The 26,878-nt window shown below is 38.8% G+C and overlaps 1 protein-coding gene across 3 annotated transcripts in view; it reads right to left on the bottom strand.

Moving 5' to 3' along the window:
* LOC114454663 (protein diaphanous homolog 1-like) overlaps positions 1-26,878 on the bottom strand; it is a 46,283-nt gene that overhangs the window by 6,250 nt on the left and 13,155 nt on the right. For 2 of the 3 annotated variants that reach the window (XM_028435281.1, XM_028435282.1), the window contains exon 4: positions 23,987-24,099. The exons of the other annotated variant lie outside the window; for it this stretch is intronic. In XM_028435281.1, the coding sequence (XP_028291082.1) occupies positions 23,987-24,099 (113 nt within the window). The remainder of the gene's footprint in view (positions 1-23,986; positions 24,100-26,878) is intronic. 3 annotated transcript variants of the gene reach the window in all.

The following is a 26,878-nucleotide window of genomic DNA, read 5'->3' as shown; positions in this document are numbered from 1 at the left end:
GATTTGAGCAACTAGGTCAAAAAGTTGAACTCTTCAAGTGACTATAAGCGACAACGCCGCCGTCCTTCACTGTCTGTAGAGCCAAGGTAGCAGCCCATCCCTCCCGCTACAGTGAGATGGCTATAGCGGCAGGGCTGTACACTTAACGGGGCAAAATTTAAGCGGGCTAACTTCTTGAACAAGCCTACATTCTGAGTGAACTCATCCTTTAGTAACTCCGTAAGTTGATCATTTAACCCGTAAAAGCGGAGCTGTTAACCTCCCTCTCCCCTGTCTCTCACACACGCACAGCCCTGGTCGTCACTGGAGCGATGAAGTGATGGAGTGACCATAAAGCACCACTATGTTCAAACGACTCATCACCGGCGATTGAAATGACTGCAGTCGCAACAGTCGCATTTGGTGTGAAAACACCCTTATGGTCTTATGACTTTCCTTTATGCATGTAAAGTTGGCACACTATGCACTTATTTAACACTGAATGTTGTCATGGACATGTTACAAAAACAGAATAGACTGTAAAAGTAAAAAGGCAAGTAACCTCGTATAATTTTATTTAAATTGTATTGTATATTTTACATGCACTTTTATCATTTGTTTATATTGTACTTCTTGTACCCTAAATCACAAACAACTGACATGAATGTAATCTTGACTGCAAAGTTATTTAGCAATAAAACATGATATATATTTCAACCCATTGTTATTTACTGTCATTGTTACAATAGATATTCTGAACACAATTCAAATTCATGAAAAATGTAATTCATATATTCGTGTTTAGGGACCTTGTAGTGCACTACATTGGCTAATAAGCATCAAGCAGGATTCAAACACAAGCATGATAGAATCTGTTGTTATGAGGCACAGTTTTCATTCAGATGGTACAACTGATTCAGAAAGATTCGTAATGGCACAACAAATATGTACAATTTCTAACAAAGACAATGGAATGGATCCATCAAGAATTGTAAATTTTTGTCTTGTAAGGCCATTGACGTGCTCCACGTGGATCCGCACAGATGCTAACCCTCGAGTTTTTTCTGTCTATTGGATCCAGTTGCTTTTTTCCTCTAGTAAAAGCAGAAATCCTTAATTCAGTATTGAGTAGAGCAACTGAATCAGTAACAAATCAGCTTTCAAATTGACATCAAAGCCGAACAAAAATAGTCATACAGAACAAACAATCTACAGACATAGTTTGACTGCAACTTGCAAAGCAAGGTATTTACAGAAGTTGAGTGAAATCGACAATAAAAATCCGTATGAGATCAGCAAAGCAGAATGGGTGTCCGAAGTAGATACGTTCCTGGCCGTTTTGTATCAAGACATTGTAAAGTATGTGGTGAACATTGTAAGTGCCTACACATTGGATGAAATGAAAGCATACAAGTCTTTGGTGGTGTATAGCGACAGGAGTGTGTGTGGACCTTTGACAAGCTAACAGAATCGTTTTTGCTGCAATATTGTTTTTCACCTGGTCAATATGAGGCTTTAAAGGTTTTATGGTGGTTGGCAACCAACTCAAGGAGTATTACCGCCCATATTACTGGAGTTTTCGATTGATCTGACAGAAGCATTGATAACTTCAGCTGTGGTTGTTGGATTGTTAAATGGTTTATATGTCGTAGCTTTCCCATGATGTGCAGCCTGAATGATAACTTAATAATGCAAGTTGTGTATTCATATGAAAACACAACAAACATCTCGACAGGCCGACAAGAGATGCATGTATAATATACACACTTGCCTGTGATGAAATGAATGCTACAGAGTTTATAGTGTCGCTTTTCTAGGTCAGGTTGGAAAGCTTTCCTGTTGATGATGGCTAGCCATTTGTTTCTCCGTTTTGTGGACAAACGTTCTGTTTATTCTCCTTGACTAGTTGTTTTTTTAGGAATGAAAGAAAACTGTCTTATTTTCCCCTGGCTTAGCTCTGTTTGAGCAACCCCACACAACGCATGTATGCGGCATGACATCCCTGAAATCGGTGACTTGGGTTACCTGCTAAGGTTATTGTGCCACAGAAGATGGCGATGCACGCAGAGGATCATTGGAATGGAAACGCATCTATTCCATCAAGATGGCTGCTCCAGACGTCCCTTTATGGTTTATAACCAGGCGCAAAACACAAACAAGTGGGACTGGACTGTTAAAATGACATCTCTGACTGCATTGTGTAATTAATTTGCCCCGTCTGTTATTGAGTTGATGTTTATATGAGAAGAGAAAAAAATATATAAGAAAATTTGCTTAAAACCTTAAAAGCACTCGAACCAAAAGGACTATCAGCATTTTTTTAAACAAATAATAAATTATCTTAACCAACAAAATTATTTTATTTTATTTTAGTTTTTATTTTATTTTTTTTTTTTGGGGGGGGAGGTGTTTTATGAAATTTAAAGATTAGTTGTGACAAAAAAAAAAAAAAATCATAATTTTTTTCAAAATTTTTATTACAGTTTGTAGGAGACCTTTATGCCACTGTGGAAACTTTTTGTTTAACAATGTGTGTGTAGGGTCGGTAACTTTCTAAACCTAGCTTGATTTTGATGTAGCATGCTTCCGACTCCCCCTCCCCCCTGTGCTTCCTCTGAAGCCACCCCCCCTCACTCACATGAACGCGCACACAGAAGCAGACCTCAGCCAAGCGTATGATGTCAGCCTAAAGTTACACGCACCTCTCATGCTGCGTTTACACCAAACGCGTTTTCTGCGGGACTGTTCGCGTCTGTCACACGAAACTTTCCGCAGAATTCGCGGGATCAAAAAATGTTTCCCTATTTTCTTCATATTCGCGTCTGAAGCGAAGCTCCGCCCACCAGACTCCCAAACGGCGACAACCACTCTGTTTCCACCATCAACTATGGGGGACCCCCGTCAATTCACTGCTCCTAACTTCGGAAGGGGAAGAAACGTCGGCTTTCCTGGCTTCACCAGGTTAACCAGCGCCACATCCAACTTGGTGAGCTTCACTGCCTGCTTCAGAAGCTACACCTGGATGATGACTGCTTCCAGCGGTACCTGTGGATGACCAGCGCCCGATTCAACGACCTGCTGGGTCGGATTGGCCCACGGATGTCCCGGCAGGATACCAACTACCGGAGCTCCATCTCTGCAGCCGAACGACTGTCTGTCTCCGGTAAGTTTCATAAGCAACCGAAGATGCCATGATTCATCAGACACATCTCTCAAATACACAATAAAGATAGATACTATATTAATCCCAAGGGAATTTAAAATCAGAATTATTAAAATTATTGTTTTCTGGAGATACCTATTCTGGGAGATAAGGCCTACTTTATTATTGTCTTTATCATAAATATATTACAACTAAAATAAAAGTTAGTCATTATAATAAATTATTTACTATTGTTATTTTTTGTCCTCTGAAGACCTATTCTGGAAGATGAGGCTTGTTTCATTAATATTTATTGTTTTTAACTCTTATTAATAAATCATTATTTATTTACTACTGTTAATTATTGTCATCTGGCAACACATTCTGGGAGATAAGGCCTGTTCTCTCTCTAATCTCTCCACCTTTTATGCACACGTACACACACCCACATTATATATATCTGATTATCAATGATCTGAGCTTTTCTATGTTGTTCACTGTGCAGGTATCTGGCCACAGGTGACTCCTTCAGGACCACAGCTAACAGCTATGGACGAGAGATCTTCACATCGTACTTCTCTGCAGGAGCCGTTCCATGGCAAGACATATTGCACCAGCACACCCAAAACGACTATTTTAAGAGCCAACCACATACTTCTATAGAGCAAACTTCCTATTGTATTAACATGTGTATAATAAATATGGAAGAATGGGGAGAGAAACGTCTGTCAGCTTCATTTTTAACCAGAAAGAAATAATCCAAGAAACCTCACCTCTGAAATTAATTTAAGGCATTAAAGGTCTCACAGAGAATCAATATGAGGAAACTATATATTCTTGTATGAACAAAATATATAACCTTGATGTGGTGTACACATTGCTGTTAAGATGGATTGATAGAAATTAAAAAGAAAGCAAAAGTACGCTTCAAAATGTGTTTTTAATCAACAATTCTGAAAGAACACCATGTACATTAACATAATACCTCAATTTTAAACAAACTATTTACCTCAATATTATAATACTTACATAATAAACAAACTAGTATAAACAACTATTCACAATGTGGTTCCTGCCATGCAAAGAGTGCCGCCCACCCCAGCCCAATCCAAAACCTAATTAAAACTTTCCAAATTTAGTGTTACTGGATGATAATCAAGAAGTTTAAAACTTTGAAATTTAACGTTCCCTAAATTCTGGTGGCACTTTTTGCAGGATAGGAAGCAGGTCTCTGAAAAACATCTCATCCTCAGTCAGAGCTGGTGGTGAGGAGGTGGTCTCCTGAAGGTCTGTAGGATAAGCTGCTCCACCTCTCTTAGAGGGCCTTGGCTGGACCTCTTCTTTGCTCTTTTTTCTTAAAAATAAACAAACACATTATATATATATAAAAATAACTTATCAAGTCACTGTTACTTAAATAAGATCATAGATATATTTTAATTAAACATTAAATGAGGTAATGATCAACATTGTCATCACTGATATACCAAGCATTTATAGATACATTTTACTTATAACAGAATGCAAAACAACTTCTGTCATGTTCATATCAGATGGTTTGGCTGCACTTGTTTCTGCAGGAGATGCTGCTGTAGCACCATCACCATCATCATCATCTTCTCCTTCTCCCTGAGCACTATCTGTTCCCCCTCCCTGTCCTTCTCCATCACTCATCTGATTGTTTACCTCTGAGTGACAGCAAACACAATATATAAACACATTACTATAGATTTTAAATCACTATACTAGATTTAGATCCCCCCACTAGAAGAAGCCCTGTGATGCATAAAGGCCTGAATATTAACCTGGTATATATTTCTATATGTCTGCACTGATAAACAAACCTCCAGTCTCTGATGGTTGACCATACTCTGTGGTCCTGTCTTCCTCAACCCTCTGCCCCATGTTGCTGCTTGTCTCTCGCGGTGAAACAAAGGGGTCGATGAAGGTCATGACCACAGGGTATTTCCACAGTTTGGATGTTCCTGCAGCTGACCCACTACGGTTCTCCTGACTTTTGTTTCCCTCTCATAACCCATAAGTGAAAATAGCTGGTGCTAGCGGCTAATGCTATCATTAGCTAATGCTATCCTCACTCACTGCCGACTTTCAAAGATGAAAACTACAGAGAGCACATTTACCTGCTGCTCCACCTCCTCGCTGATTCTCCTCCACACCAAATCCTTCCTTGTCCTGGTCCCGGTTAAAATAACAGGCCGTGTCATACAGCTCCCGGTGGTCACACACCGCTACGATTAGCTTCTCCTCAATGGTTGAACGGGTGAAAATAATGGTTTCCGCGTTGACGGCATGACGTGATTGCCAACAAGGACTCTGATTGGCGTTCGCGCGTCACGCGAAACAGCCGCTGGAGTTCAATATTTTCAACACAAGCGAACGGCGAATAACGCGAAAATCGGGAGCGCGCTTGCAGCAGCCATCGCTTTCCACGCGCGAAACAGTCCACGCCGCCCCACCGGCGAATAATTCGCCTCCCAGCGCGTCTAAACCATTGACTTTGCATGTAATCTTTGCGTTTGGTGTGAACGTAGCATTAGGTAGTCTCACAAGTGAGTCCTTCCACGGCGTTGAAGTCGACGGAGCACAGTTATAGCTAAAAAGAATCACAAATATCCTACATTACAGCTGTTGACCGCCCTGCTGAAAGCAAACACAACACACACATGTATACTGCACACTCTGTAGCTGCTAAACTAGCTCGCACTAACAGAGAATCAACAGTAGCATCGGGCTAATCCAACAACAGAAATACTTTGCGACATGTATCGCTAACGTTAACATCTGGCTAATATGACAAATAGCTTGAATTGCTTCCACTATTTTAAAAGATAACACAATCACCCAGGCAACAAAACAACCTTACCTGTCCAAAAGTAATTCAGCAACCATAGCATCAGTTTTCAGGCCCTTGTCCTCCTTCAATCGTCGCCAAAGTTCAAAAGATGTTCCGATGCAGATTTTTGTCTTTCCTCTCGCTAAATCCAAAGACCTCTTTTTTGCAGCTTTTTCTAAAAACGTCTTTCTTTTCTTGGCCTGCTTAGCAGGGCAAGACGTTACCAGTAAACGTGGAATAGGTACTTTCTCCGCCATTCTGTTGTCTACTTCCAGGCTTCCTCTAACAACGGTGACGCGCTTTATAATGTACGCTCGTGCACGCACGGGGCCGTGAACGAGCAGGAAGACCAGGAGACGTGATTGGTTGAAAAAAAACGAACCGTGAACCCATTGGTCGCAGTTATTGCAGATTTACAGACGCTACAGTTGACAGATTTTCTTCGTTCCTTTTTCAGAATACATAAGATCTTCACATCTGTCCGGACATAATGAACATTTCTACCAAAAACTTGAAAAGTGTATCTGGAGATAGTTACCAACCCTTTATGGGAATGGGATCCACACAAGGTTCCTGCTGCTTAACAGAAGGTTTTCCTTGCCACCATGATGAATTCATGTTGGGTGTGGGATACATATGTATGTGTATATACGTATATATGCATATGTGTGTATCCATAAAATGAAGAGTCCGTCCTTAAGACTGCTCTACTGTAAAGTGCCTTGAGATACCATTGGTTATGATTTGGCGCTATACAATAAAGATTGATTGATTGATTGATTTATTCAGACAACTGTTTATTAGGAAATTTCCTTTGATCTCCTAAAATGAAACATTTCCTGAAAGCATAAAATCTTAATAGAGATAAAAATTTGACTACAATAACATGTCATCCAAAGAGTTCACCAGTGTCTCCAGTAAAGACTTTAAAAAGAGCTCTTCTTAACGTTAGCAAATCACTGCTAATTAATGACATGATTTTGACTCATCGCTTGGACTTTTTACTTCTTAATGAAACGTAGTTGAATGATGGTATCAGTAATACTATTCTCAATAAAAGTGCACCACAAGACTTTATTTCAATAAGTGTCGTACTTGCAGGAAAGGTTTTGGAGTTGCTGCCATCATTAAATCAATACTGTATTTCAGTGCAAAGAAATAACATTTGGTGATTTTATCTCTTTAGAATATATGTCGTTCTTACTGAAGGGTGATTCAAGAGCTCTGTTTTTAGTAATTTATAGAACCCCCAAATATTCTGGAGAATTATTGAATGAGTTTGCGGATTTGCTGTCAGTTGTATGCACTGAATACAACTTTTTAATAATAACAGGTGACTTTAATATTGATGTAGACAATAACATGGACAATACTTACTCAACCATCTCACATTGGAGTGCAAGAGCAGGTCATTGGCAGGAGCATCTGCTTCTGCTAAGAACTCCCTGAGCAGACGATGCTGGTGAGCTGATGAAGCCCCAAGAAAGTTAACTAGTTTGGTGTTGGTGTTCATAGCTTCTGCATGGTGCTCTGAAAATGTGGAGCAGAGAACAGACGTGTGGATAATGCAGTCCTCTTTCAGTCGACTGCACCATTTTCTCTTCCTAGCATAGACGGTGCCCCGTCAGTGATGATGGAGACAACATTTTTTACATCGATTCTCCTGTGTTAGCATTTCCTTTATGGCCAAATATATGTCCTCTCCCCTTGTATGCGTTTTCAAAGCTGTGACGCCTAAAATGTCCTCTACAAATGTTTTAGTCTCTTGATGATAGAATCGGACATACACAAAGAGCTGAGCGTTGTCACTCACGTTAGTTGATTCATCAACAGCTAACGCAATGCACGGGGCACTTTGGATGGAGCTGTCAAGCTGGGACTGCACATCCTCCGACAGTAGCTCAGCTCTTCTAGTTATTGTTGTGGATGATAAGGGAATCTGACAAACCTTTTGTTTTAGCTGCTGTCCTTCTTTACCCTCAAACAGTTTGTCTGCCAAGGCCTCCGTACACACTTTCACCATTCCGGAGTCAGTAAAAGGCTTTCTATGTTTGCCCAAAATCCATTGTACTCGAAGTGAGCACTCGTAGGCTCGTTGCTGTGCTGTAAGGGGCTGCGCTATTATCCGTGTTGCACGCTCATACTGTCCTTTCAGCTCACCAATTTTCCTCGTCCTTGCGGGTGATCCTGGCGGGTAATTTTTGTTGAAAGTTTTGTGTCTTGTCTCGAAATGCCGCTTGATGTTTCCACTTTTAACAAGAGCAACAGACTCTGAATAAATAAGACACACAGGACTTGTAGAACTCGAACGCCTCAGTCCACTCCTCTCGAAAAATGCAGTTTTCAGTCCACTTTTCTAATTTTTGACAACGCCATAATCCATTCACGTATCTCAGTAATGTGTGTACAAGACAAAGTTTGTGATCTCTCCGGACCCCGGCTCTTGCAAAGGACCCGACACAGACATAGCTGCCCTCGCACACACCTGCTCAAAAATAACTTTCGGTAAAAATGTATACATTTGATTTCAGTACTTTTAAACAAAAATGTTTGGAGGTCCGGAAAAAAAGGTCTTAGGGTCCGGACCGTGACCCCGGTCCGCCAGTTGGGGACCCCTGCTGTAGACCATACAATTTTGTTGCACAGATTGCAAACATGGGTTGGACTAAATGGAAAAGTAATGCAATGGTTTAAGTACTACTTGGAGTAGTGAAGTTATTTTGTAAGCATTGGAAACATTGAATCTGACAGATTACCAATGTCCTGTGGGGTTCCTCAGGGCTCTGTTCTTGGACCCCTTCTGTTTAGCCTTTAAATGCTTCCATTAGGACAAATTTTACAGAACTGTAAGGTTGATTATCAGAGCTATGCAGATGACAACTATGTCTATCACTGAACCCAGGTGACTATGGTCCCATAGAGGTGTTCCTTCAACTAAATCATGACAAGATGGAGGTGATTGTCTTTGGTAACACGGAAAAGAGGACTGCTATCAGCAAGTATCTTGAGTCTCGATCTTTAAAAGCTAAAGAGTCAAAAACCTTGGTGTTCTGATTGACACAGAGTTGATCTGAATGCTGAATGTCAGATCTATCACAAAAACAGCCTTCTATCACCGAAAGAGCATCTCCAGAGTGAAATGTTTAATGACTCAGAAAGATCAGGAGAAACTGGTCCATGCTTTTAATGGTCTTCTGACGGGAATCCCCCAAAAGACCATCAAACAGCTACAATTGGTTCAAAACGCTGCAGCTTGGGTCTTAACCAGAACAAAGAGGTCAGAACACATTACTCCAGTTTTAAAATCTTCACACTGACTCCCAGTCAACCTCAGAATATACTTTAAAGGGGACATATCATGGTTTTAAATCCTTCCTTTTTACATATAAATCATACAGTTGTGGTCTCTATAAAGCGGAACTGCAATGCTTGGGTCTGAATTCCTCATTATTATAGCTCCACCCCTTTTCTACCCCTTTTCTGATGTGCTTCTGAGAGCAACTCGTTTTGGTGCGGTCTCTTTAAATGCAAATGAGACACTCCATACCCCGCCCCCTCTTCAGGTGACACTCGGTTCAACTCCACCCTGCTCGGCCATTTTTGTAGTTTGATAGAAGAGATACGGCTATGTAGCGGCGCATAAACTTTTTATTCACACGTTATTTACAAAATGTCAACAACGGAATACTTGTCCATCCAGCCTTACATGTTTGAGCGAGAGTCGGACCCGGCGGAGCGAGATGAAAATGAAGATGATGAACCCGCAGAACCCTAACAAGTGAGCTAACACAAGCACCGAGCTAACGCTAGCGCCAAGTTAACGTCACGAAATGCATTTTAATAGTCTTTTCAAAGACAAAAACGGCAAAATGAAATGACTAATGAAAACTTTAGAGTTAAATTAAATCACGTAGGCCATATCATCAAGGATCTAAAACGAGCACACAGCGCAAACATATGAAGTCTGAAGACGGTGCAACTGCTAATGCTAACAAAACAATGACAGGGACGTCTTATCACACTTTTTAGCGCTATTTACGGCTTACCAAAGTGCTCTGTTTGTCGTCTACAAAGATAGAAGGAATTGACCCCTCAATCAGACAAAGTCTTTCGGCAAATCCTTCTTTATACTGCGGAGGTTGCTGAAGCAGTCATCCTTGAAGTGCTTCGCGCACACAAAAATGACCTTACCCACAGATGTGGGTACATTTGTGTGAAAAATAAAATTCAACCAGGCACTTCGAAAAGGTTCTGATGCTGGGAGACGGTGTAATGAAGCGTGTGGGTTACTACAGCCAACAACCGAACATTTTGACTTGTCCTCTCGTAACTTCGGCATCCTTGAGCTTGGACTACAAAATAAAAGCGAGAAATAAAAATGGCGGATTGCTCGAAGTGTTGGACCTGGAGTTGATGTACTAATTTGGCAGTTCCGCTGCAAATACTGTGATGTAATAGTTCAAAAAACATAATAGAGAATAGAAAAATCGAAACAGATTGAAAAATATGAGCAAAACAGAATATAAAGATATCTACGGAGCACCTGAAGAGACTAATTTGATTTTTTCTGGACTTCTAAGCACTCTAAATATACAACAAAATGCATTTAAGGGCCAAAAAAATTGGATTTAGCATGATATGTCCCCTTTAAAGTTCTGCTGCTGGTGTATAAATCTGTGAATGGGTTTGGTGCAGAATAAATCAGTGAAATGTTAAAGCTGGGATACACTGTGCGATTTTTTTCAACCGTTGCACTCAGCTCCAGCTCAAACTGTGCGACTCAGACGCAGAGCCCAATCACGATGCATGTTCTCACACTGTACGGACCGACACTCTGACATGATCTGACTGCTCACACTGTACGTCCATACACGACACGTCGGGGTCTTTTTTCCGGAAATGCAACATTCAAATTAGAAGAACACTGAAGCATTGCCATTAAAACAAAGAAGAAAAATCCGGAAGTGGAGAGACACACAAATCTCAGCGAAAAGACAGTGATGTGATGGGCCAGGAGCTGGCTGGACAGACGTGGGCAGTACTGTCCGTCAATTTTACAGTAGTCCTACGGTGTTTCGCGCATGCTCAGTGTGAGCGTTTACGGTAAGCCGGAGGAGCGACCCTACGATTGCTGATCGGGAGCTGGTCGTAAGGTGTTAATCACTTCTCGTGACCCCATGTATACTACAAGATGCACGATACACGATCGAGCAGAGACTCGCACGATCCCACAAAATAGTCGCACGAGTCGAAAATCAGCTCAAAATGGACCAAAAATGGCGAAGTGTATGCATGCCTTTAATCAGGTATAAACCCAGCAGGTCTCTCAGATCTATGGACACAGGTCAGATAGTGGAGCCCAGAGCTCACAGTAAACATGGTGATGCTGTGCTTAATTGTTATGCTTACAAAGAAGTGGAACAAACTGCCAGCAGAGCTAAAGTCAGCATCACGTGAACATTTTAAATCAAAGTTAAAGGCTCTCTTTTTCTCTACTGCATGTGATTGAGAGGGAGACTTTTGGTCATGTTGTTGAAGTAATGTGTTGATTTTTAATGTTTTTACTGATGATTTTAAATGTTCTGTTGCCAACACTTGCTGGACATTCTTTTCATTACACCCAAATAGCTTTATTATTACTGGACAGGTTGCCAATCCATTGAAAGGGATTAAATTGGTATGTGGTCCATGAACTCAAATCATTTTAACACCATAGAGGTAGATATTTGTGCTAGCTTTAAATAAAAACACCAAGGACTGACTCATAAAATATTTACATGTTTTAATGGCCATTTGACTGACACAAGGGGCCATCATATCACTTGGTAACGTCATGAAACAATATAAAAACACAGTGGCATACATTTTTCTCAGATTGCATGCCAGCATAGCTGGTGTGTATCACATCCAAACATAAAACTTCTAAAGTGTCTCTTTTCAGTCTATACAGGCTGATGTAGACGACATTCACAGAACTGAAGCCACAGAAGAAAAGCCCATCCTTCACCCAAATTAATGACTGTGCTCAGATGCTGTTTCTACGAGTGGAAATTCTGTGGAAGACTTAAGGATCGGATAAGCTACTGTAAGTGTTGTTTCTGATTTAATCTCTAGATCAAACGTTGGTCGTTCAGATGTAATCTCTGGACCAAATGTTGGTTTTTTTTAATCTAATCTCAAGACCAAATGTTGGTGGTTCAGGTCTAATCTCTTGACCAAATGTTGGTCGTTCAAATCTAATCTCTTGACAAAATGTTGGTGGTTCAGATTTAATCTCTTGACCAAATGTTGGTGGTTCAGATTTAAACTCGACACCAAATGTTGGTGATTCTGATTTAATCTCTTGACCAAATGTTGGTGATTCTGATTTAATCTCTTGACCAAATATTGGTGATTCTGATTTAATCTCTTGACCAAATATTGGTGATTCTGATTTAATCTCTTGACCAAATATTGGTGATTCTGATTTAATCTCTTGACCAAATGTTGGTGGTTCTGATTTAATCTCTTGACCAAATGTTGGTAGTTCAGATCTAATCTCTCGACCAAATGTTGGTGGTTCAGATCTAATCTCTCGACCAAATGTTGGTGGTTCAGATCTAATCTCTCGACCAAACGTTGGTGGTTCAGATCTAATCTCTTGACCAAATGTTGGTGGTTCAGATCTAATCTCTTGACCAAATGTTGGTGGTTGAGGTCTAATCTCTTGACCAAATGTTGGTGGCTCAGATTTAATCTCTAGATCAAATGTTGGTGGTTCAGATTTAATCTCTCGACCAAATGTTGGTGATTCAGATTTAATCTCTAGACCAAATATTGGTGGTTCAGATCTAATCTCTTGATGAAATGTTGGTGGTTTAGATTTGACTCCTTGACTAAATGCGGTGGTAATACATGTATCCTGAATCAAGGTGGGGGTAGGTTGGGTGCCTTTATCCGAGTCGTAATAGTTGCGGTAATGAGTTGTTCCCTGTAGATCTGTTTCTTTTACAAAAAGAGAAGGAAAGTCCTTGCTCAGCAAGATAACTCTGGCATCATTTGGGAAGATCTGCACTGTGTCCGTCTGGCATGATGCATGGCAAAGCTGTTAGAAACAAAAACAAAAAGCAAATTTAAATGTTACACTGTTTCCTACAAAAAAAATTCAACTGCTATGACAGTTTAGGTCCTGTTTACATGATTATGTTTCGCTTTTGTTTTCAAAAAGTTCTGCATTCACACTGCAAAGTTTTCAAAATTATCTCTGTTTACATGGGACTGCAGGAAACAAACAAAAAATATGTAGTATACATGCCAGGCCAATAGATGGCGGTGTGATTTTGCAATGAGAGACTTCCTCTGAAAGCAACAGAGCTGCCAAGCCCCCCGCATTGCATTGAGTGTGACAGTCAAGCAAATTGACGCATTCTCACACCACACTTGACATTTCTCACATTTATATTTACCCATTCAATCTCTATTTTTTTCATGATAATGAACTTTGGTCCTCGTAGCTTGCCGTAGCTTGAGTAACTCTGATTGACTGACGAGATAACCAATCCCAGACCAATCCATGTCTCCTTGTGCCTAAATCTAATCAACCACAGCAGGCATCACACAATAATAAACCAAGTGTTGAAGCACTGAGAGATGTTTGAGGAAACACTGCATGTGTTTCTCTTCTCTAACTAACTCTCCGTTGCTCCTCAGCAGAGATCTGCTGCTACTGCAGCTAACGGGGCTGTTTCCACATTCTTAATCGCGTTGCTTCAGTCACTTCAGTCGCGTTCAGTGTGAGAGCACCTTTCGACATTCATTCAATCAATCAAATATCACTTGTTTTAATGTTTTTTTAAATGATTTGCTTTTTAATGACCTCCTTTCTGTTGCAGACAAGGAGAGCTGAGGTAAAGGTAGCACTGCCTTGGGCCACAGTGTTTTAAGTGGGAGCCCCCTGCCTCTGTCATCAAGGCATCAAAATTTGTGACAAACACCTACAACATGAGACATGTCCCCAGCTAAATGATGGAGAGTTGGTTGAAATGAAATATTAACAAATAATGTATTTTGTCAAAATTCTTCTTAGTTTTCATTTCTAATTTCTGGTTAATTAAAACTAGCATTAGGAGGCCACAGTGCAGGGAGAGCCGCTGGCATGGAGGTGAGGCCATCAGTCTTCAGGTATAAATCAACGTTAAAACATGCCAAAGCGAAGTTAAAAAAGAATATTTTTTTTCACCGGAATGCATCATGTCACAAAAGTCTCACTCTTGTCATTTTCTTTAACTTGGCAGCCCTGAAGTAAGTAAGAGTAGAACTTTATTCCTTGTTTTACCAACAGTGCCCACTTTGAAGCTGTAATTATTTCCCACTTTATACAATATTCCTGCTTTTTGATATTGTATTTTATTAAAACTTTAAAGTAAGGGTGATCAATATGGGGAAAAAAAAAAAAAATCATGATTTTTTCTTTGTAAAATTACAATCTCGATTTTATCACAATTTTTTCATTCAGACTAGACTATTTTCAAGTAAAACAAACCAATTCACCTACTTAAATGAACCGCCCCTGAATAGAAAAAAAGAAATAAAAGATCATTTAAGTCGCCAATTTCCCTTATTTAGGGGGATCGGCGATCAGCCAATCTTTGCATATGAAACCAATCTTTTCCGCCAATCTTTTCTACCTCCGCAAAGGTCTTAAAGTTGTTCATAAAGTCAGCCACTGTGCCCTTCTACTGTGAGATGACCGACAAGAATGCCCACCATGTCACGTGTGCATGTGTGTGACTGCTACACAGGATAACAACAACAGTCACCCGGAGCACGGTCAGCTTAGCATGTCAGTAGTATTACACACACACACACAAAAAAAAAGAAAGCAAAGGATCGCAATTTGTAATTCCTGTAACGTGGAAATAAGTCCTTGTGACAGGGGGAGCGCTAAGTGCAGGTTACTTAGTTCTGATTTAAGATACCACCACACCGCTGAGTGTGCAGCATTTGAAGCTAGCAATCAAGCGAATGCTAAAACTAGCGGAGCAAAAAGCCAGTGGGCCGCTTAGAGTGTTTTTCAGTGAAAAGAGCAAAGCTACTACGAGGAAAATGATGGTGTTCATGGCTTTGGATTTGAAGAAAAAGCTGCAACTAATGAACAAGTGACTACAATAAGCGTGAGAACAACTAACCTGTGCCATGTTCATTCTGTCATTACCTGTTGACTTATGAAAATGTTACACATGATGCAAGACTGTAGCTGCGGCGCAGCCCAGCCCCGCACCCTAGCCCTGAGATCCAATCCGTATCTCGAAGTTACAGATCTGACTTGCTGACTTCCCTTACTAAAGAATCCACGTTTAACTGAACCATCGTGGTGATTAGTGCACCATTATCCCAACACGAAACAACCATATTGTACTGTTTTGGCTGTAAACAGAGGCTAACCCGTTTCAGCTGCCCACAGCAATGGCGCTGGGTCGGGAAATGCCCGTATGTTGTGAAGTCACGTTGGAACTATATAATAATAATGCATCAATTTTATATTGCGCTTTTTTGGACACTCAAAGTCGCTTTACAGAATTAGGGGATTATTCTTTCACTCCACACTTAGTGGTGGTAAGCTACTATTTTAGCCACAGTTGCCCTGGGGCAGACTGACAGAAGGGAGGCTGCCAAAGTGTGCCATCGGCCCCTCCGACCACCACCAACACTCACTCACTCACTACATTCATACTAGGCATTGTGGGTGACGTGTCTTGCCCAAGGACACAATGACAGATACCACTGGGGTGGCTGCCACCCCATTGTGGCACTACTAACCATTCCTACTTAGCTTCCAAGATCAGGATCGGGCAATGACAGGCTGGTATGGCCACAATATATAAATTCGAGCCTGTGGTCACGTGACTGCAGTAAAGTGAAACGTTCTCCAGGCATTTTTCAGGTCACATGACCTGGTGAAAGACGGTCCGTCTCCTCCAAACTTACATAGTCGGTATTTCAAAAGGGAAGCCCCGCTCGGAGCATTGATACTGTCAAGCACTGTACTGTCTATTGGCCTGAGGAATCAGTTAAAATAACTCATAATGGTCAACTTTTTAGGTCAAAAAGTCCACGGTGTGCCTTTAAGTCAACTTGAATAAGTAATTCAAATGACAGCAACACTCTTGATAAACATATTGCACCAATAACAACAAAAGTGTTAAAATAGCACAAAATATGTAAACAAATCAAATGAACATCACAGTGGGTGTGCTTGTTCTCTCCCTCCCACTTTTGTGAGAAACAGGTTGGATAATGTTTTTAGATGAAAACAAAGGATAATTGTTGAATTAATTATGAATACTCTATTTTGGCTGTTATCTATATCTAGACAATTGTTATATTCACCATTTTATATCATTCTTCATACATAGTCTATTTTATAAATAATCAACAAGTATTATACATTTCTGATATTACTTATATATATTGGCTGTCTTACCCTTGGAAATGCACAAATCAAAATAACGCAATAAAAACTGGTGATGGAAAGACTCAAATATTGTAAAAAAAGAGTTTACGCTTTAATGAGGAGGCATTTCAGACGTTTCGATGTTGAAATGTGTCACAAAAGCGCTATGGAAACACTTTCCGCAAATACTCGTCACAGGACGTGACGTAGTGGTCACATGACCACTTCTCTCCAAATAAACATGACGCGGGATGTGTGGACAGAAGATTATTATACATTATACATAAGGAGGTTTGGAGCATCTGGCTCCTGCCCAAAACAACGTTCAATGGAAAGACGTTCAAAGCGCAATTATACTTTGTCAACATTTAGAAATATTGCTTTTATTTTGCGAAAATCTGCTTCTGTCAGCTTGTTCGTCTGTTGTCAATGGACTCGGTCAATCTGATTGGTCAGCTGGCTGCTGAACCACACGTAGACGCTGCTACGGTGAACGGAGCTGAGATGAAAGTCAGTCATCTCAGTCAGTTTGCATTCACTAACTCAGTCCACCCAGTACGTGTTTGTCTCAAATCCTCATCACTGCATCAATATTTGGGGAATTATTACATTGACTTTAAAAAGTGAAATCTACATTTAATAAACAGTTGCGGGTGATCGTCGCGCAAACGAATGAACAAATTGGATGTATTGCCGCCCCTTGAAACAACTTTCTTTTTGCAGACCCTGCAGATAAGGCTGCCATCCTCAACCAGCTGTCCTTGCGCATTTTTGTAGTAACCAAAATACATCCAGACTAGGCCGGGGCCGATAATCAATAAATCAATTAACCGGACGGTAAATAAAATGAACCCGGTAAGTTTGCTGGCCGCGGTATATTGACAAATTCATACGTATTTGGCGGCGCGCCTGTAGGCTGCAGAGGCTAGTGTTAGCAACAGATAATAAACAGCAGATAACTCAGTCAGTTCTAATAATTTCTTAGTGAACCTGCAGCGTAATTACTCTAAAATAGTATACCACCACCAGGCAATCTTAGATTTAGGTAAATCAAACACTTATAGCCTGGTCGATGCGGCAACTCTGGACCTACTACGTAGCTTCGGATTGCTACGCCTGTGTTGTGCACCGGTGCTGTGCCAAAATCTGTGACCCGAAAAAATCTGTGTCCCAAAAAAATCTGTGACCAGAAATGGCGACAGTTCCAACCCCTGCGGCTTCTCGGCGGACATTTACTCCCCCTTAAACACGTTTGTAATTTTTCTCCTGTCTGCATTTACTTCACCCACCGGAGCATCATGTTTAAGGGGGTGTAAATAGCACCTTAATAGCTACGAAGAGGTTCTCTACCGCCGAGAAGCCGTATTTGCGGTGTCCGCCAGTGGAGAAGACGTAATCGGAAGCAGCCAAGAAGGGCTAGCAACCAAGCTAAGTCTAAGTATTTTGTTTTCCTCATCTTTCGCCTCCAAACAGGCTGGATGACAAGGGCGTTCACCCTCAGCACCTGAGCATGTTTGTTCCATAGCGGAATGAACGGAGTAAACTAGAAACTATTTGGTCCATTCTGTATGGTTTAAGATAGAATGAAAGCAAAACAGTATGAAACAGGGGGAGGCGGGGCCGCTAGCATTTTTGTTTACAAAGGTTCTAACTGGATTGGAAGTGTTACCTGTTAAGGAATGTACAACTATATACCTATGTGCCTTATTGCAAGTGCTATTTTGTTTTTTGAGAGAGACTTGATAAACCACTGTATTTACTGCTTTGGTTGTGTGTGATTTTGCATTTGAGGTGGGTTTTTTTTCTTAACAGAGATAGGGTCTATTTTATTGTTTTTGTTTGTGATATTTTTTACAGTGCAATTTTTTGCTAACAGAGACTGAGAGTCCATTGTATTTTAATTGTTTTATTTGTTTCAAATATTTAAAAGTTCTTGACATTCCAATTACAATGACAAAAAAAATACTAATGATAAATTAGGAATGCACCGAATATTCGGCCACCGAATACATTTGGCCGAATATTGCAAAAAAAGGAACATTCGGCCTTTGGTTTAGTGAGTTAAAGGCCGAATAGTAGCGTGTGACGCAATCAAACAACGTGCACTGATTTTGAGTCGGAAAAGTGGGTGTGCGTTGCTGCAGGAGCAGAGCAGTTCTTCCTTTCCACACAACACAGCCAGACTCTCTCCTTACCCCTCTCCGTCGTCCGTCACCGCGTAAACAATCCAATTCCACAACCGAGTCCTTTGTTAGCGCTGTGAGCCACGAATCTGTTAACATCCCCATTGTTTCCTCCTTACACTACACCGGGTCTCGCTGCATAGACTGCTGTAGCATTTGTACCACTCGGATGGGAACCTGTCACTACCAGGTGATTTATTAGCCTTCAGTTTACTGATTGCTTGGTGTATTTCTTCTTTTGTAATTTCAACTGTAAGACTGGTATTCTGCATTTTGCCAATAGATGGTAAGTCGAGTGTTTTGAGGAAATCTCTGATAGCATCTTCACCAGCTTCGGGCGGTTTTGAATAGAAATCTTGATAGTCTTCAAACACGTTAAGTATTTCTTCCGGTTCGTGCAATAATTGGTTAGTTTTGGGGTTTCTCATTTTATTAATGGACTACCGTTTCAGTAGTTGTCTTGCCAAAAATTTAGTAGCCTTTGGACCTGACTCAGTGTGTTCGTTTAAAAAAATCTAGCCCTTTTCATAATCTCTTTTTTATTTGTTGAATTAAATCTGGGTCTTGACATTGTTTGTATTGTTTTTCTAATTCCTTCAGGATTCCAACTTGTTGATTATATCTCGCTATTTTGGCCTTCTTCTTTGCTGAGGTTAATGGAATCAATTTCCCACATAGAACAGCTTTTAAGGCATCCCACATTATGACAGGTTCCACCTCTTCATTATCATTTTCCTCTACATAATTTTCCATCTCTGTCTTCGCATGCTTCACTATTTTCTTCTTCTTTAAAATAACGACATTCAACCTCCATTGGGTATTTTGTTTTCTCTTATTCAAGTGTGATTTCACTGATATGGGACGATGGTCTGAGACACTCGTAACCCCAATTTCACAACTCTCCACTCTGTATCTTTCTACGAAGTTCATAAATAAGTCAATCCTGGAGTAAACTGAGTGGGCCCCCGAGTAATGTGTATAGCCCCTTTCAATCCACAAAGCTGCTGCATTTGGACTTTTTTTTTTATTTTTGCTCTACAAAAAAAACTAAACATCAGGACATTTAATTGGTAGTTTAAGGTGTTTTGTTAATTTGTCCTGTAGATTATTATTATATCACCTACTCAAACACTGATTTTCTTTATTGGTAAAACCAAAATACTGCTGTGCACTTTATTTTTGGCAAAGAGCTCCAAACAGGTCTGCAGTGAAACCTGTTGGACACGTTTTAGTTTTTAAAATGTGAAAAATGAAAGACTAAAGGAACTGATATAATTTAGTACTTTGGACCACAATGTTCTAAACTTTGAATTCATATTTGAGATAACTACCTCATGTGCAGTTAAAACAACATGTTTGTATTGTTTCACAGGTATTGTCCAATGTTTTCAAATAAAATAACATTGGAACATTCACGGAGTATGCTGTCAGTTATAAAAAAAATAAAAATATAAAAATCGGCAGCAGATCAGTCTAGTGATTTCCATTTGTTTTTGAAGTAACATACTCATGTTAATAAAATCCTACTTAAAAAGTCTCATGAACCCCTCATTTCCCACAGTTTGGATTAGGGCTAGGTATCACCAGGTACCTCACGATGCATCACAATATTTTTGCCCAGGGAGAGAGACACACAAAATGTGTAAATATCCACTCCTCACCTCTTGTCTCAATGTATTGTGTATGTACTGCATTATCTCCGTGTATCGTGTATATATATATTGTTTTCATCGCGTCTTGTATGTTGCAATATAAAATAAAATTTTTTTAAAATCAATATTTGGCGCCAGTGAATCGACAACGTACCGCAAGACGAAACCTTGCGATATATCACATCAATATTTTGGCTCACCCCTAGTTTGGATAATCACATCCTTTACAAGATAAAACGTTATGTTAAATTAGGCCTGGGTTATATGGTCCAATATTCATATCCCAATATTTTTCCTCTAAATGGTGATAGGCGATATAAAAATTGACTTTTTTTTTCAATATAGTTTTACAAGAAAAACAATAATGGGTAAAAGCTAGTGGAGAAAAATGTCACAAAGACCCTTTTATTAATCACTAGCAGCTCAATATCAACATTTTGTGGCAGTTTTGGCTTTTTCCTTCATTAAGGCTGAAATGTGTGAATAAATTATATAGTGCTGCTTCTTTCAGGGCAGCTCTAAGTTGCTGAAAGTACTTTTTAAACCACTAGTTTTTAAACAACATTCAGGACGTGGTCCCTTTAAGAAAATCAGCTTGGAGGGGACACGTAAAAGCTGTGTAAATACAGTAGCTCCGTGAGTGCAGCGCAGAAACTGAGTTAGTTAGAGAAAAGAAAAGCATGCATGGTTTCCTCAAGCGTCTCTCAGTGCTTCCAACACTCAGAAATGATGGAGTTCTACAGAGGACAGACCGTACATCTGCACTGAGAATCCGACAGGCAGCCGCTAACGCAGAGGAAGCAGCACAGCAACATGTCCGTGCACTGGGAGAGGGAGGGGAGCGTACTTCTGCGCTTTGACCACTTAATAATAAAAATTGTGTATTTACGTGCTGATATGAGCCTGACTTAGCAAATTGATTGATTTGGCAAGTTAAAAAAAAAACCTCTGGATGTGCTGTGTGTGGGCATATGAGACAGACACGGTACCGTGAGGGATAACATGCACTACAGACGGTTCTACGATCTCCATGATTTGGCAGATAGTCGTCATGTTTTATTATTTCACGATCTAATATCGTCAGATCACAAACCCTACTTTAAAGTTAAAGAAATTAAAAAAAATAAATAAATAAATGATAATATTTGGGCTGATACATGTATTTACCTTTTTCTCCACTTTGGACGATATTAAAGCCATAGCCAACTTGGCCCTGGCTTCAGACAGTGCTGCAACTCTTCCTGGAAGAATAAAATCATGTCAGAGTATTTTATTTACAAATCAATAATTATTATTAATAATAGCAATAACAATAATAATAGTCATAATAAATATTTTTTACAATTGAGGTCTGTAGCCTTGGAGAACATTGAACATTGTGTGTGGGCACTATTCAGACTCCACGAGAGGCACGTTTTCAGACTCTGGAGGACAAGACCTATCCACAGATACCAGACACAGTCAAACCCGAGCTTTGATTGTGAAGTAATTGAATTGACCTTTCGCAAAAACCTAAAAGTCAATTTTTAAAAAGGCAATGAAGGACATTAAGTATTACAACAGCAGCCCTGTGACGTACCTCGGTGTGTGATGGCTGTGACCCACTTACATGTTTTCCATTTCACTCCGATACCACAAAAAAGGTGACGGAGTGGAAAGACCTTCATTATTTAACTCCATGTTAAACAAGAATGAGCAAGAATTCAGTACTGCTGCTTAGAGGTGCGCCATCTACAGAACTTAACGATTCAATTCGATTTTTGAACATCTTTTTTTCCCCAACTTTGTGGCTACTTCATACTACGACTGCAATTCGATACACCCAACAATTACAAAAACAACAATCGATGAAAAACAATTATTTATTTTTTTTTTTTTTTTTATACATGTTTTATTCGCTAAATAAAACAAACCCACTATTTCGGACATCTACAAAAAATAAAGCTTGGCACACACACAAGCTCCTCCCCTCCACCCCGCCCCTCTCAAAGCCAAATCTAGCCTGCAGGCCAACATGAAGAAAGTTGTTGCTCGTGGTCTTGAAACATGGCAGGAGAAACGCAGCAAAAACGCTTGGTAAACAAGTGACAAGTCAAATTCTCTTATATGGGAACACTTTGGGTTTGATGATGAAAACATAGAGCAAAAACACATTACGTGCAAGAAGTGTTTTGTTTTGTGCAAAAGTGAACATACTTGATAAAAGGATTTGATTTATGTTTAAAGAATACATATATTTTTTTTTTTTGTACAAAAAATAAATAACTTTTTGGTTGACAAAAAATTGTTTGAATAATTGTGATTTCAATTATGACTAAAATAATCGTGATTATTATTTTTTCAATAAGCGAGCAGCCCTACTTCATACTTTTAAAAAGATATAGGTGTCATATCCATTAATCAAAGTAACCTTTACTGTGCCTGTAAAGCTCCGTTCGGTTTTCCGTGCCTCATAGGTACCTCATATTACTGTATATAGAACTGTAACACTGTTCTCTAGTTTAGTGTTAAAATAATGACAATTTTTATGGAATTTTCATGGCAACTACAATGATCTAAACTCAATTACAATTTAATTACAATTACAACAGCAACAGATTTTTAAAATTACGATTATGCCATATTTGTAATTAATAATCAATTACAATTACAACTGACCCCAACCCTGGCATCTGTGCATGATTATTAGACATGAATTCACAGTACCCACAGTAGTTTCTATTACACTGTACAGTACATACCTTTATTGAACCAGCAAGTTAGATAATAACATGTTATTTAGAAAAACAGCAATGTTAGGCTATATGACATGTACTAACAGCTTACTTTATTTTAAATATGTAAAAAAAGGACTTAAATAGTCATACACAATTTTGACACAATAATTACAGAAAAATAAAACTAAGTGAAAAATTGAAAATCACACACTTTATATAATTGAAAAAGAGCAGATAAATGTATGTAATACAGCCCATTTGTTTGAGTTTACAATATCTATTGGAATTAATTTATCTTCCATCGGTATTTTACTCTTATTAGCTGTAATGCTAACATCATTATATATATATATATATATATATATATATATATATATATATATATATATATATAATATTTATAGCAGAGGTCCAGGGGCCAAATACGGATCAATTTGATCTCAAGCTTTTAGGTGAGGGAAAAAAAACAATTTAACATCATTGTGCCCTAGTTTTCAATATGAGTTCAATTCACTTCAACAATTGTTGATTTTGAAACCAATTTTTGTGTAGTTTAGAACAAGTTTGTTTAATTGTTTGCAGAAAAACGGCAAGATTTGTGGCAAAATTGAGATTTCTTTCCACAATTTGTAATTAAATACGACTGCATTAATGTGATATAAACAAAGGAAAAATACAAGCCCCTAAAAGTTTAATTAAAATGGTGAATTTGATATGTCTGAAAATAGTTTAATTGGTAATTTATACAATAATTCATTGTTTTGTCACTTTTACTCTCATGTGGGCCAAATTGGATGCTCTCAAAGACCGGATTTGGCCCCCGGGCTTCAAGTTTGACAACGTACACACACAACCAAAGACAATACAAAATACAAAGCAATAAAAAACTGAATAGATAAACAGTAATAGTTAAAATGACACAACCAAAAATAACAATCCATGAATAACAGAAAAAAAGACCAATAAGTTGAATATAGAGCTGTATACTATACTTCAGATCAAATACCAGCACTTAACTGAGACCTACCGTTTTTTATGTTGGTTTCGACAGCCTCCGAGCTTCTCCTCAGTCTGGTTCAGTACTTGTACAGCATGTAAAGGGTTGGGATACTGGGAAGTCGGTTTTCCGTTCACAAAATGCTACATGAAAGATGAAAACAAAACAAATTTAAATTGCCTGCTGGGACGCTTGGTTCAACTTTGACATAAAATGTAGGGATGTAACGATTCACTCAACTCCCGATACGATTCGATTCACGATGCTGGGTTCACGATACAATTCTCTCATGATTTATTTTACAAAATGGGACTGTAGACAAATTTTTTTTTTTGGAAAAAAAATAGAAAATACTGTACTATTTTCCTTTTATTTTTCATTGTCAAAAGAATTCCTTGATAAACTATTCAAAACAATGCAATTTAACTAAAAATAAATCTAGAATGAAATAAATAAAGGAATAATACAAATGAAAATGAAGCCTATTAATTTAAATTCTGGTTCCATAATAAACAATGCAAAACTACATGATAGTTCTTTTTCTTTTAAAAGTGCAACTGAAAATGTATTTTGTGCCTTAACAATTGGACTTTAAAAAAAAAAAAACCTGTGATTGCAGTGATTTACGTCATATTTGTTTGGACCAGCAGAGGGCGCTGGTAACACAGTGGTCGGTTGGCATGCAGATATCTTGCAGTGAAGAAGAGAAGCTATGCTAGCAGACAGAGCTAATAGAAAAACGTGACTTTTACAGAGATTCAAGTAATATTACAGATATACTTTTGGTGCTTAAGGGGTAATGAATCATTTATTAACATATTTAATAGTAGAAGGCGGCCAGAAAGAAAGTATTAGCAGACTCCGCCCGCCGCCTACACTTGTGTAAAAAGTACTGCGATTCAATTTTCAGAAAATCGATATCAACCGTGATACCTATGAATCGATTTTTAACTGCCTTACGATTAATCGTTACATCCTTAATAAAATGACAAGACAACGTTGGAGGGCTATGGAGTTAGCCTAGCCTAGTCTTACCTAGTAGAGCAGATATATTTATGCTTGTTTATCTTCAAAAAAATCTAGCTGGGAGGGGGCCTTCCATATTGTTTGATCCATTTTAAGCGTCGCTTTTTGGCTTTGGGAATGGAAAGAACGGTGAAGTTGATTTCACGCTGGACGTTGGATATTCGCCTCTAACGCCAACAGCGGTGGTTTCACTTAAATGCGTCCCACCCACTCTGTCATAGTTCAGGGAGGAACATGCTGAAGGCTCCGCTATGAACTCATGTCTTTCAAATTTAGGGAGTGTCATTGAAATAATGTCTTTGTGAAAAGCATGGTTTGAAAAAAAAATGTTTCAATCAATAATATAATGCAAAAACACTTCTAATAAATGAAGATTGGCTGAAAAGTAATGTGCAGGTATATTTCATACAACATTTGAGCTTTTATTGTATTTTATGACAATTGTTTTTTCATATTTTTCCATACCTTTGGAGTAATGTGACCCAACGACCTCAAAGCAATTTATAATAATAGTCCTTGTCCCAGGCTATCAATCACACATTTGTGTTTCCCTGTTTTAAGGTTCTGAAAATTTTTAAAAATCATAATGTGGGTAAATGCTTAAAAATCCACAAATTTGTTCAATAGCTTTAAGGTCATGTAACCAAATGACCTCAAACCAATCTATAATAGTAGTCCTAGTCCCAGGCTTGTCACACACACCTTTTAGTTTCCCTGTTTTAAGGTTTTGAATTTTTTGAAAAATCACAATGCAGGAAAATGCTAAATAATGAAGGATTTTTACAATAGCTTTGAGGTCATGTGACCCAGGGACTTTAAATTAGGGATGTAACGATTAATTGTAAGGCAGTTAAAAATCGATTCATAGGTATCATGGTTGACATTGATACTTTGAAAATTTAATCGCAGTGCTTTTTTTAAACAGCAGAGGGCGCTATATATATATATATTTATCCCTTCTCTTGTCCAGCAGTGTATGCGGTGGGCAGAATCTGCTACTACTTTCTTTCTGGCCACCTTCTACTCTTAAACATGTTCATAAATGATTCCTTACCCCTTTAGCACCAAAAGAATATCTGTAATATGACCTGAATATCTTTTTTTTTAAGTCCAATTGTCAAGGCGCAAAATACATTTTCAGTTGCACTTTTAAAAAGAAAAAGAACTATTATGCAGTTTTGCATTGTTTACTATAGAACCAGAATTTAAATTAATAGGCTTCTTCTTCATTTGTATTATTCCTTTATTTATTTCATTCAATATTTATTTTTAGTAAAATTGCATTGTTTTGAATAGTTTATCAAGGGATTCTTTTGATAATGAAAAATAAAAGGAAAATAGTATAGTATTTTCTGACCAGTTTTCCCCCCCAAAAAAGGAATATTTTTCAGTCATTTGTGTACAGTCCCATTTTGTCAAATAAATTGTGAGAGAATCGTATCGTGAACCCAGTACCGTGAATCGAATCGTATCGGGAGTTGAGTGAATCGTTACATCCCTACTTTAAATTAATTTATAATAGTACCCCTAGTCCAAGGCAATCACACACACCATTTTATTTAATTATGTTTTAAGGTTTTTAATTTTAAATCATAATGTGGGAAAATGCTAGAAAATCCAGGATTTTTTTCAATAGCTTTTATATGACCTCAAACCAATTTTTAGTAGTAGTCCTAGTCCCATATCCAACGTGAAATCAACTTCACCGCGGTAAGAACACGACTCCCACTTCCAAACTCTTGGGGTACCGCCTGTCTGACTTACATATGCCATGAGCACACTGCTTCACCTTGTTGCTTTGTGTGGAAGGTCCGCAGCTTGACGGACATTAGTAACTCGGGCAGGGGTCTGCAACCTTTATTCTCAAAGGAGCCATTTTGCCTAATCTCGTCTGGA

Source organism: Gouania willdenowi, chromosome 21, assembly GCF_900634775.1.
Source record: "Gouania willdenowi chromosome 21, fGouWil2.1, whole genome shotgun sequence".
NCBI classification, from domain to species: Eukaryota; Metazoa; Chordata; class Actinopteri; order Blenniiformes; family Gobiesocidae; genus Gouania; species Gouania willdenowi.
The sequence above is the reverse complement of the archived record's forward strand: the minus strand, read 5'-3'. Positions and strand labels throughout refer to the sequence as shown.